The sequence below is a fragment of the Mustelus asterias genome, chromosome 21 (genome assembly GCF_964213995.1).
Source record: "Mustelus asterias chromosome 21, sMusAst1.hap1.1, whole genome shotgun sequence".
Taxonomy (NCBI): Eukaryota; Metazoa; Chordata; class Chondrichthyes; order Carcharhiniformes; family Triakidae; genus Mustelus; species Mustelus asterias.
The window spans coordinates 1,134,150-1,149,648 of record NC_135821.1 but is presented as its reverse complement, the minus strand read 5'-3'; the positions used below and the strand labels follow the sequence as shown (position 1 = coordinate 1,149,648).

General features: G+C 46.8%; 1 protein-coding gene across 4 annotated transcripts in view; it reads right to left on the bottom strand.

Annotated features, from left to right (window-relative positions):
- Positions 1–2,918, bottom strand: part of LOC144509009 (transcription factor PU.1-like) — a 33,066-nt gene extending 30,148 nt beyond the window's left edge. For 2 of the 4 annotated variants that reach the window (XM_078237253.1, XM_078237254.1), the window contains exon 1: positions 2,825–2,918. In XM_078237253.1, the coding sequence (XP_078093379.1) occupies positions 2,825–2,847 (23 nt within the window). In that variant the 5' untranslated portion in view covers positions 2,848–2,918. The remainder of the gene's footprint in view (positions 1–2,824) is intronic. The other 2 variants (XM_078237251.1, XM_078237252.1) reach the window with 1 other exon arrangement.
- Positions 2,919–15,499: the final 12,581 nt, after the last annotated feature.

The window sequence follows — 15,499 nt, the reverse complement described above, 5'->3', positions numbered from 1 at the left end:
GTCTCAGAGACAGGGAGGGAATCAAAGATTAGCTGAAGATAAGGTGCAAAAAATAAACTGCGTGAAAACCACCTCTAAACAGAGCCAAGGAGAAAATGAGACAGGTCTGACCCGTGAAAAATGCACAGGAACTATAATTGGGCGCACTGTTTATACTGTAGAAACGCCACTTGCTTTCACAGAGGTTTCACCTGGCAACACCTTGTAACACTGGAAGGAAAGCAGCAGCAATGTAGATATAGAATCATATTCCATACCAACACCTAAGAACTGATGACCTGCTCATTATCCAGCTTCTACTTGTGAGATCTAACTGCTCACAGATGGACTGAGCTTCCTACAAGTAAATACACATCAAAAATACTTCATTTAGTGGCTGCAAAGTGCTTTGGGATGTGCTGTCGTTGTTGCAGGTGCTTATGAACAACACTCATTATCCGAGACATATTGTTGGCAGCTCACTTGAGTCTTATTGGGCTGTACGGCGGTACAGTGGTTAGTGCTGCTGCCTCACAGTGCCAGGGACCCCTGGGTTCGATTCCCAGGCTTGGGTCACTGTCTGTGCAGAGTCTGCACGTTCTCCCCGTGTCTGCGTGGGTTTCCTCCGGGTGCTCCGGTTTCCTCCCACAGTCTGGAAGACGTGCTGGCTAGGTGCTAAATTCTCCCTCAGTGTACCCGCACAGGATGGGGACTAGGGGTTTTTTACAGTAACTGCATCACAGTGTTGATGTAAGCCGACTTCTGACACTAATAAGTAAATGTCAAAAATTTTAAAATGGGAACAGCTTGCTCAAAACCATTCCTCGGTTGTTTTGGTTAACAGCTTGCCTCAGAGCACCCGCCTGCCCACCCCCCGCCTCCCCCCTCACCCCCCAACTCCCCACCCTCCTCACCAACTCTAAGGCAGCATCTTACTACAGCGGGCAAAACTTCCTCAGCATGTCCGAATGGGCGATACTCTCCCACCACCCACCCAACCAGTGCTACCCTCACCCAGCACCGACTTCCCATCAGGGATCGCTGTAAGTGATGGGTGGCAAGCAATGCCCGGCTGTGAAACCAATTGCAGTGCCCCTAAAAAGTGCCCATCTGAGGTCATGCATTGAACCAGGGACCTCCTGCTCTGTCAGACTCACTGGGCAATGCATTCCCCAATTTACCCATGAGGGGGAGCCACAACACCCCCCCACCCCCCCACCCCCACCCCACCTCCCTCCCTCGTCCACCCCTCTCTTAGTGTAAACTTTTTAGCCTCTTTTTCCAAACATACATTACGGAGCAGTGCAGGGACATTAACGGACAGAATCAAACCAAATCCTACCCAGTTAGAGAAGAGAAGCAGCGCAACTTATTTTTCTGACTGCAAAGGCAAGTTACAAAACATCTACCTCCCCGAAAACAAAAACGTATGCAAATATCTGTCTATTTATAATCGCCAGAATTGATAATAAAGCAACACAGCACTTATAAAACAGAAATCTCTTCCAGTGCCCCACAGCCAGTATTTCCCCCTCTAACGAACATTAGAAAGGAGTTTAACAGGTCATTGTTGTTGGTGGATCGTTGTCAGAAGAGAAACAGTTGTAGCATTCACCAACACAAGTCCCTTCAGCCCTCTACAGTATTCAGTCGCGAATATTCTGACATAACCGATTAATTGATGTATTTTTCAGTGTGTAGAGATACCGATGAGGGGCGTCTGTGTGTGTGTGTGACAGGCAGCACTTGGTTTTTTTAAACCTTAAACCATACTTAACCATCAGGCAATTCTTGGCCTGAATGGTCGATAATCACATTTAGTTCTTTTCAATTCTTTCTTGCTGAGTTTTTTTTTCAGGTTAAAGTAAGGTAAAATTGCACAGAACGGTGCCAAGGGTGAGAATGGTTTAAAAGAAATTGAGAATCAGCTTCTGTTAATTATAAACTAAGTGTCAAAAAAACGAACGCGGCAGAAAAATACTACTTGTGACACGGAAACACTACGATAGAACAATGATAGAATCCCGACAGTGCAGAAGGAGGCCATTCGGCCCATCGAGTCTGCACCGACCACAATCCCACCCAGGCCCTATCCCCATGCATTTACCCTAGCTAGTCCCCCCAACACCAAGAAGCAATTTAGCACGGCCAATCCACCTAACCCGCACATCTTGAAGTTTATTTATTAGTCACAAGTAAGGCTTACATTCACACTGCAATGAAGTTACTGTGAAAATCCCCCAGTCGCCACACTCCGGCGCCTGTTTGGGTCAATGCATCCCTAAACAGTACGCCTTTCAGGCTGTGGGAGGAAACCGGAGCAAACCCACGCAAAACACGGGGAGGACGTGCAAACTCCACACGAACAAGCAAGGGGATCGAACCCAGGTCCCTGACGCTGTGAGGCAGCAGTGCTAACCACTGTGCCACCGTGTCACCCCCAATGTGGTGTTTACTGAAAACGGTTCCAGCTCAGAAACTGAGGCAATGCAGGCATGCATCTGTCTGAGGGTTGAAAAAATGTCATCATTTTTCCTTAGCTTTGTGTAGCTTCAAATCAATCCAGTTAATCAGTTTAACTGCTTAAATCTGTTGGGGTCTCGTCACCTTTCAACTGAGCATTGAAAACATTTTGAACTTTAAGAGAAAGTTTCAAAGTTTTAAACAGGAGTTTCAAACTTTGGAAAAAGTTTCTAACTTTTAAACAGGAGTTTCAAACTTTAGAAAAAGTTTCAAACTTCAGGGTTTCTGTCTTGGTCTGGTTAACTTGGATGTTGCAGTGAGTTAAGCAGTGTTGGGGCGGGTGTTTTGTCGAGATTTATCTGCTGTGTTTACAAGTACTTACTGTGGTGCTTCCAGTGTGTGCATGTTGGTCGGAATAAAGTTGTGACAGCTCGATCTCCAGTCCCGCTTCCCTTTCTGAACCCAGTCTTGAGTCGCTACAACCTTTTTAAAGATCCCTGCAGCTTTTTTCTTTGTGGGTGGAGCCTGGTGATTTCATTGCAAAAATCCCCTATGCATTGCACAATCGACATTTCTGGGAGTCAAGCTGTGTGTGTGTGTTTGGGGAGGGCATAAAAAGTGTTATTTTTAAAACGTAAGTAACGCAGACCCCACAATTATGGAATAATTAAAGGAGAAAGGTGAGATCTAAAGCAATTATTTTTTGGGAAGGCACAATTGTAATCTCACCCGAGTTTCCCCAAATTGTGTTAAGATTAGCAGGGAGATTTCATCTGTGATCTTCAAACTGCACCGAGGGCTGTAAATTCCCCAGGGAATCCATGTATCAAGTTTCAACTTCTGACTTCTTACCCTCAGTACAAATGACACACTTGCAGGGACCCCCTGTCAACAGTGACACACTCCCAAATGTTCAGTGCCTACAGAAGAGCTTTTTAAAAAATAATCACGGGCAGGTGGGCACCGCTGCCCAAAGAAGTGTGCATTTACTGATCCCTAATTGCCCTTGAGCTGAATGGCTTGCCAGGCCATTCCAGAAGGCTAGGGGCTTTTCACAGTAATTTCATTGCAGTGTTAATGTAAGCCTACTTGTGACACTAATCAACAAACACTTCTCCCTCTGTCTCTCCACCTCTCCTCTTTCAAGGTGCCATCCACATTGTTGTTTGTCTGGAGTTGGATGGCGGCCAGACCATTTACTGATGGCAGAATCCCCTTCCCTCAAGGGGCATTGATTTTATTCCTTTCTCGGAGTCACAAAGCCAGTGCGCAGAGTGGACAGGGCGAGCCCTTAATCCATCTCCTTGCTTGCTCCAAAAAACCAATTCAAAGTCAATGAGATAGAAAATCTGGTGACAATAATCTCTCCCTCAATGTCAACATAGAAACATAGGAGCAGGAGGCCATTCGGCCCTTCGAGCCTGCTCCGCCATTCATCACGATCATGGCTGATCTTCCAACTCAATTAGCCTAATCCTGCTTTCTCCCCATAACCTTTGATCCCATTCGCCCCAAGTGCGATATCCAGCCGCCTCTTGAATAGATTTAATGTTTTGGCATCAACTACTTCCTGTGGTTATGAATTCCACAGGTTCACCACTCTTTGGGTGAAGAACTGCCCTAAATGGTCTACCCCAAATCCTCAGTCTGTGACCCTGATGCGCGTTATCACACACGAGGCTTGAGATGCTCAAGGAAATAAAGGCTTTTATTTACTATTACAACGAAGCTACCATGTATAGTACACGATCCCAGACTGAGGGGTCCCAGACAGAGCAGTGACCTTTATACCTCTCCCAGGAGGCGGAGCCCGACTGGGATGTACCATAATAACTATAATACAGGTGTAACAGCCCAACCCTAACCCCAACAGCAACAAGTAGAACAACCCATCCCTAACCCCAACAGCAACATATATACATACTTGTAGTACTGGCCAGACCCTGGCTCAGTACTACCTAGTGGGAACCAACGATGGTTCACCACAGACCCCTGGTTCTGGACTCCCCCACCATCGGGAACATCCTCCCTGTATCTACCCTGTATAGTCCTGTTAGAATTTTATAAGTCTCTATGAGATCCCCTCACCCTCATTCGTCTGAACTTCAACGAAAACAATACTAACCTGGACAATCTCTCCTCATATATCAGTCCCGCCATCCCCGGAATCAGCCTGGTAAACCTTCGCTGCACTCCCTCGAGAGCAAGAACATCCTTCCTCAGAAAAGGAGACCAAAACTGCACACAATACTCTAGGTGTGGCCTCACCAAGGCCCTGTATAATCACAAGAACACATCCCTGCTCCTGTACTCGAAACCTCTCGCTATGAAGGCCAACATACCATTTGCCTTCTTTACCGCCTGCTGCACCTGCATGCTTACCTTCAGTGACTGGTGGACAAGGATACCCAGGTCCTACAAAAATGAAGGAGTTTGTCATCGACTTTAGGAAGCGTAGAGGAGAACATGCCCCTGTCTACATCAATGGGGATGAGGTAGGAATGGTCGAGAGCTTCAAGATTTTAGGTGTCCTCATCACCAACAACCTGTCCTGGTCCCCCCATGCCGACACTATAGTTAAGGAAGCCCCACCAACACCTCTACTTTCTCAGAAGACTAAGGAAATTTAGCATGTCAGCTACGACTCTCACCAACTTTTACAGATGCACCACAGAAAGCATTCTTTCTGGTTATACCACAGCTTGGTAAGGCTCCTACTCTGCCCAAGACCGCAAGAAACTACCAAAGGTTGTGAATGTTGCCCAATCCATCACGCAAACCAGCCTCCCATCCATTGACTTTGCCTACATTTCCCGCTGCCTCGGCAAAGCAGCCAGCATAATTAAGGACCCCACCCATCCCGGACATTCTCTCTTCCACCTTCTTCCATCGGGAAAAAGACACAAAAGTCTGAGGTCACGTACCAACCAACTCAAGAACAGCTTCTTCCCTGCTGCCGTCAGACTTTTGAATGGACCTACCTTGCGTTAAGTTAATCTTTCTCTACACCCTAGCTATGACTGTAACACTACATTCTGCACCCTCTCCTTTCCTTCTCTATGAATGGTATGCTCTGTCTGTATAGCGCGCAAGAAACAATACTTTTCACTGTATGTTAATACATGTGACAAGAATAAATCAAATCAAATGTTGATCCTCACAAAAGAGACAGACTAGATCCAAGCTGACAACAATTAACACCTGATCTCAGGCTTGATCTTAGCCACAAGGCCGGGAGCACCAGTTGTGTATAACTATAGTGTGACTTCATTTCCAACAGCTGCCATGGTGGGATTTGAACCCATGTTATCAGAGTATTTGCCTAGCCCTTTGGATTACTTGCCCAGTGACATTACCACTACATCACCATCTTCCCCCCCTTGTTTGGATGAGTATAATATATTAGGGAGTTAACACATTTGGCATTCAAATTGAATTTGGTGCCAGACTATATTAAGAAGACACGCAGTCTCACTGAACATCTGGGATAGCAGTTCGTAGGATCCCTACAGTGCAGGAGGCCATTCGGCCCATCCAGTCTGCACCAACAACAATCCCACCCAGGCCCCATTCCTATCACCCTAGCTAGTCCCCCTGACACTAAGGGACAATTTAGTATGGCCGATCCACCTAACCCGCACATCTTTGGAGGAAACCGGAGAACCCGGAGGAAACCCACGCAGACACGGGGAGAATGTGCAAACTCCACACAGTGACTCGATCAGTGAGTCAAACCCAGAATTGAACCCGGGTCCCTGGTGCTGTGAGGCAGCAGTGCTAATCACTGTACCACCGTGCCGTCAGCACATTACCCAAAATTGATGATATCAATTTTTGTAATTTCGCAATGATATCGCGAAACACTACCTCTTTCGTGATATCATAATCACGAAAGAGGTAGTGTTGGACAAGTTAATGGGGTCTAAAGGTAGACAAGTCTCCTGGTCCTGATGGAATGCATCCCAGGGTACTAAAAGAGATGGCGGGAGAAATAGCAAATGCACTAGTGATAATTTACCAAAATTCGCTGGACTCTGGGGTGGTTCCCGCAGATTGGAAAACAGCAAATGTGATGCCACTGTTTAAAAAAGGAGGTAGACAAAAAGCGGGTAACTACAGGCCGGTTAGCTTAACTTCTGTAGTCGGGAAAATGCTTGAATCTATCATCAAGGAAGAAATAGCGAGACATCTGGATATAAATTGTCCCATTGGTAAGATGCAGCATGGGTTCATGAAGGGGTGGTCATGTTTGACTAATTTGGTGGAATTCTTTGAGAACATTACATGTGCAGTGGACAATGGGGAACCTGTGGATGTGGTGTATCTGGATTTCCAGAAGGCATTTGACAAGGTGCCGCACCAAAGACTGCTGCATAAGATAAAGGTGCACAGTGTTACGGGTAATGTATTAGCATGGATAGAGGATTGGTTAATTAACAGAAAGCAAAGAGTGGGGGTAAATGGGTGTTTTTCTGGTTGGCGATCAGTGACTAGTGGTGTGCCTCAAGGATCAGTGTTGGGACCGCAATTGTTTACGATTTACATAGATGATTTGGAGTTGGGGACCAAGTGTAGTGTGTCAAAATTCGCAGATGACGCTAAGATGGGTGGCAGAGCAAAGTGTGCAGAGGATGCTGAAAGTCTGCAAAGGGATATAGATAGTCTAAGTGAGTGGGCGAGGGTCTGGCAGATGGAGTACAATGTTGGTAAATGTGAGGTCATCCATTTTGGTAGGAATAACAGCAAAATGGACTATTATTTAAATAGTAAAAAATTGCAGCTTGCTGCTGTGCAGAGGGACCTGGGTGTCCTTGTGCAGGAATCTCAAGGAGTTGGTTTGCAGGTGCAACAGGTAATTAAGAAGGCAAATGGAATTTTGTCCTTCATTGCTAGAGGAATGGAGTTTAAAAACAGCGAGGTTATGTTGCAGCTGTATAGGGTGCTGGTGAGGCCACACCTGGAGTACTGTGTACAGTTTTGGTCTCCTTACTTGAGAAAGGATATACTGGCACTGGAGGGGGTGCAGAGGAGATTCACTAGGTTGATTCTGGAGTTGAGAGGGTTGGCTTATGAGGAGAGACTGAGTAGACTGGGACTATACTCATTGGAATTCTGAAGAATGAGGGGAGATCTTATAGAAACATATAAGATTATGGAGGGAATAGGTGAGATAGAAGCAGGGAAGTTGTTTCCACTGGCAGGTGAAACTAGAACTAGGGAGCATAGCCTCAAAATAAGGGAGAGCAGATTTAGGGCTGAGTTGAGGAGAAACTTCTTCACACAAAGGGTTGTGAATCTGTGGAATTCCCTGCCCAGTGAAGCAGTTGAGGCTACCTCATTGAGTGTTTTTAAGGCAAGGATAGAAACATTTTTGAACAGTAAAGGAATTAAGGGTTATGGTGAGCGAGCGGGTAAGTGGAGCTGAGTCCACAAAAAGATCAGCCATGATCTTATTGAATGGCGGAGCAGGCTTGAGGGGCCAGATGGCCTACTCCTGCTCCTAGTTCTTATGTTCTTATGTACCCAGGCCCTACCCCTGTAACCCCGCATAGTTACCCTGCTAATTCCCCTCACCTACACATCTTTGGACACTAAGGGGCAATTTAGCATGGCCAATCCACCTAACCTGCACAGCTTTGCACTGTGGGAGGAAACCGGAACACCCGGAGGAAATCCATGTTTCCATTCAGTTGCTGGGTTTTAGCAATTAGTTCTCAACATCTGGGAAGTGGACAAATATGACATCGACCGAAACTCTTGATCTTGATTTCCGTTCAAGGATCGTCCAATCCAAAAGCCACAATTCCAATGGTCTGGTAAACCCATGGTCGTCATGATGTGGAGATGCCGGTGTTGGACTGGGGTAAACACAGTAAGAAGTTTAACAACACCAGGTTAAAGTCCAACAGGTTTATTTGGTAGCAAAAGCCACACAAGCTTTCGGAGCCCCAAGCCCCTTCTTCAGGTGAGTGGGAATTCTGTTCACAAACAGAGCTTATAAAGACACAGACTCAATTTACATGAATAATGGTTGGAATGGTTGGAAACCCATGGTCCCCATCCATTGACATCTGCCAGCAAGTGAACAGTGGGTGAGGCAAGGTTAAGACCTGCCTTGAACAGACAAACACACTCATGTACCTTGCCAACACTGATCTTCTGCGGGAACATTTCCCCCCCCCCATCCCACCCACCCCCCACCAAATCCCCAAAACTGCTCACCTCAGTCCACCTGAAAGGGTCAACACCTCAAGAAAACTTGAGCCTTCTTTTGAAGCCTTAAATCTTGCTATGTCGCTGCAAACAAATTAATGGACTTCACATGTTACCTTCCACAAGCCAGCGACCCCTGGTGGGGGTTTTGGGGCCTCTTCTCCCACAGGACTAATATGTGACCACTCCTCTCCCCCCCGCCCCCCCCCCCCCAGCAAAATGACACTATAATTGTACTGGGGGGAGGGGGTGGGTAGGAAGCAATTTTTACACAGGTGTGACATGCGTGTAACAGAGCATCAATGACCACACCACGCTCTTTGACATTGACTCTGTCTACACTTCCCGCTGCCTCGGCAAAGCAGCCAGCGTAATCAAGGACCCCACGCACCCCGGACATTCTCTCTTCCACCTTCTTCCGTCAGGAAAATGATACAAAAGTCTGAGGTCACGTTATTATTTTAAAAGTTAAGTTATTTATCTATTAGCCACAAGTAAGGCTTACATTAACACTGCAATGAAATTCCCCTAGTCGCCACTCTCCGGCGCCTGTTCGGGTTAATGCACCCTAACCAGCACGCCTTTCAGAATGTGGGAGGAAACCGGAGCACCCGGAGGAAACCCACGCAGACACGGGGAGAACGTACAAACTTCACACAGACAGTGACATCAAGCCGGGAATCGAACCCGGGTCCCTGGCACTGTGAGGCAGCAGTGCTAACCACGTACCAACCGACACGAGAACAGCTTCTTCCCTGCTGCCATCAGACTTTTGAATGGACCTACCTCACATTAAGTTGATCTTTCTCTACACCCTAGCTATGACTGTAACACTACATTCTGCACCCTCTCCTTTCCTTCTCTATGAATGGTATGCTTTGTCTGTACAGCGTGCAAGAAACAAAACTTTTCACTGTATGCTAATACATGTACAATAATAAATCAAATCAAAACTTCATGGACCACAGAGAGAATGTTGAAATGTACCAAGGGTCAGTTAATCATAGAATCCCTACAGTGCAGAAGGAGGCCATTCGGCCCATCGAGTCTGCACCAACCACAATCCCACCCAGGCCCTATTCCTGTGACCCCACATATTAACCCTGCTAATCCCCCTGACACTAGGGCCAATTTAGCATAGTAAGAAGTCTCAGAACACCAGGTTAAAGGCCAACAGGTTTATTTGGTATCACGAACTTTTGGATCGCTGCTCCTTCATTAGGTGAGTGAAGGAGCAGCGCTCCGAAAGCTCGTGATACCAAATAAACCAGTTGGACTTCAATCTGATGTTGTGAGGATTCTTACTGTGCCCCACCCCAGTCTAACGCCTGCATCTCCACATCAATTTAGCATGGCCAATCAAGCTAATCCGCACATCTTTGGAGCGTGGGAGGAAACCGGAGCACCCGGAGGAAACCCGCACAGACACGGGGAGAACGTGCAAACTCCACACAGACAGTCGGAGGCCGGAATTGAACCCGGGTCCCTGGCGCTGTGAGGCAGCAGTGCTAACCACTGTGCCACCGTGCCAAGTTAATTGGCATCTCTCTTATCACGCACAAGCATGCAAGAATCATTGGTACAGGAAAGGGACCAGAAATATATGACAGCCAGCAATAAAACCAATCGCAAATTCTCGAGAAATCTCTTCACCGCAGAGGGACGAGAATGCAGAACTTGCTGCCGAACACAACCATTGAGGTGAATAGCACAGATGCATTTAAAGAGAAGCTAGGTAAGAACATGAGGAAGGAAGCAATGGAAGGACGTGTTGATGATGTGAGAAGAAATAGAGTGGGAGAAGTCTAAAATGTATTTATGTGTCGCAAATAGGATTACATTGACACTGCAATGAAGTTACTGCGAAAAGCATTCTGAGCAAACATACTGTGGAGTGTAAACACCAGCCCAGGCCAGTTACAAGTAAAGTTAAGCTTATTTATCAGTGTCACAAGTAGGCGTACATTAACACTGCAATGAAGTTACTGTGAAAATCCCCTAGTCGTCACACTCCGGCGTCTGTTCGGGTACACTGACGGAGAATTTAGCATGGCCAATGCACCCTAACCCGCACATCTTTGGACTGTGGGAGGAATCCAGAGCACCCGGAGGAAACCCACGCCGACACAGAGAGAACGTGCAGACTCCGCACAGACAGTGACCCAAACCAAGAATCGAACCCGGGTCGCTGGTGCTCTGAGGCAGCAGTGCTAACCACTGTGCTAAGTGTCCCGAGGCATGGTACATTGGGGAGACCATGCAGACATTACGACAACGGATGAATGAACACTGCTCAACAATCACCAGGCAAGAGTGCTCTCTTCCTGTTGGGGAACACTTCAGTGGTCACAGGCATTCGGCCTCTGATCTTCGGGTAAGCGTTCTCCAAGGCGGCCTTCACGACACACAACAACGCAGAGTCGCTGAGCAGAGACTGATAGCCAAGTTCCGCACACATGAGGACGGCCTCAACCGGGATCTTGAGTTCATGTCACACTATCTGTAACCCCCACGACTTGCCTGGGCTTGCAAAATCTCACTCACTGTCCTGTCTGTAGACAATACACATCTCTTTAACCCTGTGCTTAACCCTCTCTCCACGCACATTGTCTGTACCTTTAAGACTTGATTACCTGTAAACACTCGCATTCCAACCATTATTTTGTAAACTGAGTTTGTGTCTTTATATGCCCTGTATGTGAACAGAACTCCTACTCACCTGACGAAGGAGCAGCGCTCTGAAAGCTAGTGGCTTTTGCTACCAAATAAACCTGTTGGACTTTAACCTGGTGTTGTGAGACTTCTTACTAAAAGAATTGTACAGAATTCTCAGCACAGGATGAGACTGTCTGGCACATCAAGTCGCTGCGAGTGATTTATCTTCCCAGCAATGTCTCTTCGACCACTTATAACACCCGATTCGATGATTACTATGGGTGACACAGTGGTTAGCACTGCTGCCTCACAGCGCCAGGGACCAGGGGTTCGATTCCTGGCTTGGGTCACTGTCTGGTGTGGAGTCTGCACGTTCTCCCCGTGTCTGCGTGGGTTTCCTCTGGGTACTCCCATTTCCTCCCACAGTCTAAAGATATGCTGGTTAGGGTGCATTGGCTGTGCTAACTTCTCCCTCAGTGTACCCGAACAGGCGCCGGAGTGTGGCGACTAGGGGAGTTTCACAGTAACTTCACTGCGGTGTTAATGTAAGCCTACTTGTGACACTAATAAATAAAAAAATGTTTAAAACTTGTTCCATAAATTCATTATTCTTTGTTGAAAATTGTCTACTTTTTCCAATTGTGAATTTGAAAAAATAATGACCACTTGATAATAAATTTCCTGGACCGGATTTTTGTCAGTCCCTGCGTTCTGATCATAGTTTGAAGGATTGAACTAAACAAGTTGGTTTATAGACTGAGTCCCGAAGTTAGGCTTGGGGATGTCGGAAGCGTTTCGAGCATTTCACCAAGATAGGTAACAGCTCTGTTAAGATAGTCGCAAGAGGCATTTCAGATGCTTTTGCTGAATATTTAGAACACGGATGCCCCATAATGTAATTTATTAAATCAATTGGTCGCAACATTGATTAAAGTTAAAGTTTATTTATTAGTGTCACAAGTAGGCTTACATTAACACCGCAATGAAGTTACTGTGAAAATCCCATAGTCGCCACACTCCGGCGCCTGTTCGGGTACACTGAGGGAGAATTTAGCACGGCCAATGCACCCTAACCCGCATGTCTTTCAGACTGTGGAAGGAAACCGGAGCACCTGGAAGAAACCCACGCAGACACGGGGAGAACGTGCAGACTCTGCACAGACAGTGATCCCAAGCCGGGAATCAAACCGGGCGGCACGGTAGCACAGTGGTTAGCACTGCTGCTTCACAGCTCCAGGGACCTGGGTTCAATTCCCGGCTTGGGTCACTGTCTATGTGGAGTTTGCACATTCTCCTCGTATCTGCGTGGGTTTTCTCCGGGTGCTCCGGTTTCCTCCCACAGTCCAAAGATGTGCGGGTTAGGTTGATTGGCCATGTTAAAAATTGCCCTTAGTGTCCTGAGATGTGTAGGTTAGAGGGATTAGTGGGTAAATATGTAGGGATATGGGGGTAGGGCCTGGGTGGGATTGTGGTCGGTGCAGACTCGATGGGCCGAATGGCCTCTTTCTGTACTGTAGGATTTCTATTTCTATTTCTATTCTATGAACCTGGGTCCCTGGTGCTGTGAGGCAGCAGTGCTAAACAGTGTGCCACGGTGCCTCCCCATTTCAGAGGGCAGTTGAGAGTCAACCACATTGCTGTGGCTCTGGAGTGTCATGTAGGCCAGGCCAGGTAAGGACAGCAGATTTCCTTCCCTAAAGGGACATTAGTGAAGCAGATGGGTTCATTAGTCAGTGAGGCAGCAGTGCTAACCACTGTGCCTCCCCAGGGACAAGTCCCTTGTTTAATACACACACACACACACACACTCGACAGAAATGGCTGCTTTTTAAAATGCTTTAATGCTTCCTTGGGTCCATAACAACACATCCTTCAGCACCTTTTTCCGCCTATAGTACAAATTGTTGTGATCATTTGAAATTTGGTATTCTTGCATTTGTCCTGATAAGAGCAAAATGAAAGAAGCTTGGGCAACAAGTCTCTCTTCTCAGTGTTATACAAGTTCTGTACACACAAGCAACTGTTTGGTTCAGTGCTGGACAATCTGCAGCCCGTCAAGGCTCTGAGCGCTGTCCATGTCCCATTGGATCTTGTCCACGGAGGAATCACGGCGTTACCTTTTGGGTTGATGCCAGTGCGCTCCTAGGAGGTGACGGCAGAAGTGCTGATGGCTAGTCAAGCTGCTGAGGTCTAAGAGGTCTAAGAAAGAAGCAGAAAAGAAATGGGTCTACCTAAACTATTGTCTACAGGAACAGTGCCAGAAGATAGCAAATGTTGTCCCCTTGTTCAAGAAGGGGAGTAGGGACAACCCTGGTAATTATAGACCGGTGAGCCTTACTTCTGTTGTGGGCAAAGTATTGGAAAGGATTATAAGAGATAGGATTTATAATCACCTAGAAAGGAATAATTTGATTAGGGATAGTCAGCACGGTTTTGTGAAGGGTAGGTCGTGCCTCACAAACCTTATTGAGTTCTTTGAGAAGGTGACCAAAGAAGTGGCTGAGGGTAAAGCGGTTGATGTGGTGTATATGGATTTCAGCAAAGCGTTTGATAAGGTTCCCCATGGTAAGCTTTTGCAGAAAATACGGACACATGGGATTGAGAGTGATTTAGTGGTTTGGATCAGGAATTGGCTAGCTGTAAGAAAACAAAGGGTGGTGGTTGATGAGAAATATTCATCCTGGAGTTCAGTTACTAGTGGTGTACCGCAAGGATCTGTTTTGGGGCCACTGCTGTTTGTCATTTTTATTAATGACCTGGATGAGGGCGTGGAAGGATGGATTAGTAAATTTGCGGATGACACTAAAGTCGTTGGAGTTGTAGACAGTGCAGAGGGAAGTGGCAGGTTACAGAGGGACATAGATAAGCTGCAGAGCTGGGCTGAGAGGTGGCAAATGGAGTTTAATGCGGAAAAGTGTGAGGTGATTCACTTTGGAAGGAGTAACAGGAATACAGAGTACTGGGCTAATGGTAAGATACTTGGTAGTGTGGATGAACAGAGGGATCTGGGTGTCCATGTGCATAGATCCCTGAAAGTTGGCACCCAGGTTGATAGGGTTGTTAAGAAGGCGTACGGTGTGTTAGCTTTTATTGGTAGAGGGATTGAGTTTCGGAGCCAGGAGGTCATGCTGCAACTGTACAAAACTCTGGTGCGGCCGCATTTGGAGTATTGCGTACAGTTCTGGTCGCCGTATTATAGGAAAGATGTAGAAGTGTTGGAAAGGGTGCAGAGGAGATTTACCAGGATGTTGCCTGGTATGGTGGGAAAATCGTATGAGGAAAGGCTGAGGGACTTGAGGTTGTTTTCGTTAGAGAGAAGAAGGTTAAGAGGTGACTTAATAGAGGCATACAAGATGATCAGAGGATTAGAGAGGGTGGATAGTGAGAGCCTTTTTCCTCGGATGGTGTTGGCTAGCATGAGGGGACACAGCTTTAAATTGAGGGGTGAGAGATATAGGACAGATGTTAGAGGTAGGTTCTTTACTCAGAGAGTAGTAAGGGCGTGGAATGCCCTGCCTGCAGCAGTGGTGGACTCGTCAACGTTGAGAGCATTCAAATGGTTATTGGATAAACATATGGATGATATTGGAATAGTGTAGATTAGAGGGGCTTTAGATTGGTTTCACTGGTCGGCGCAACATCGAGGGCTGAAGGGCCTGTACTGCACTGTAATGTTCTATGTTCTATGTTCTATGTTCCATGTTCTATGTTCCATGTTCTATGTTCTATGTTCCATGTTCTATGTTCTATGTTCTATGTACACTATGGTCCGCTGAGCCAGGAGGAGGAATTTGTAGCTAATTACAGGAGGAATGTGTAGGATCAGACTCGGTTATTATGGGTTAAATTAACTATAGATATAAAACATGATTCCAGGTCCAACTTTAGATTATTACACTGAATAGTCGGGCGGCACGGTGGCACAGTGGTTAGCACTGCTGCCTCACAGCGCCAGGGATCCGGGTTCGATTCCGGCCTCGGGTCACTGTCTGTGTGGAATTTGCACATTCTCCCTGTGTCTGCGTGGGTTTCCTCCGGGTGCTCCAGTTTCCTCCCACACTCCAAAGATGTGCGGGTTGGGTGGATTGGCCATGCTAAATCACCCCTTAGTGTCAGGGGGATTAGCAGGGAAAATACGTAGGGTTACGGGGATAGGGCCTGGGTGGGAGTATGGTCAGTGCAGGCTAAA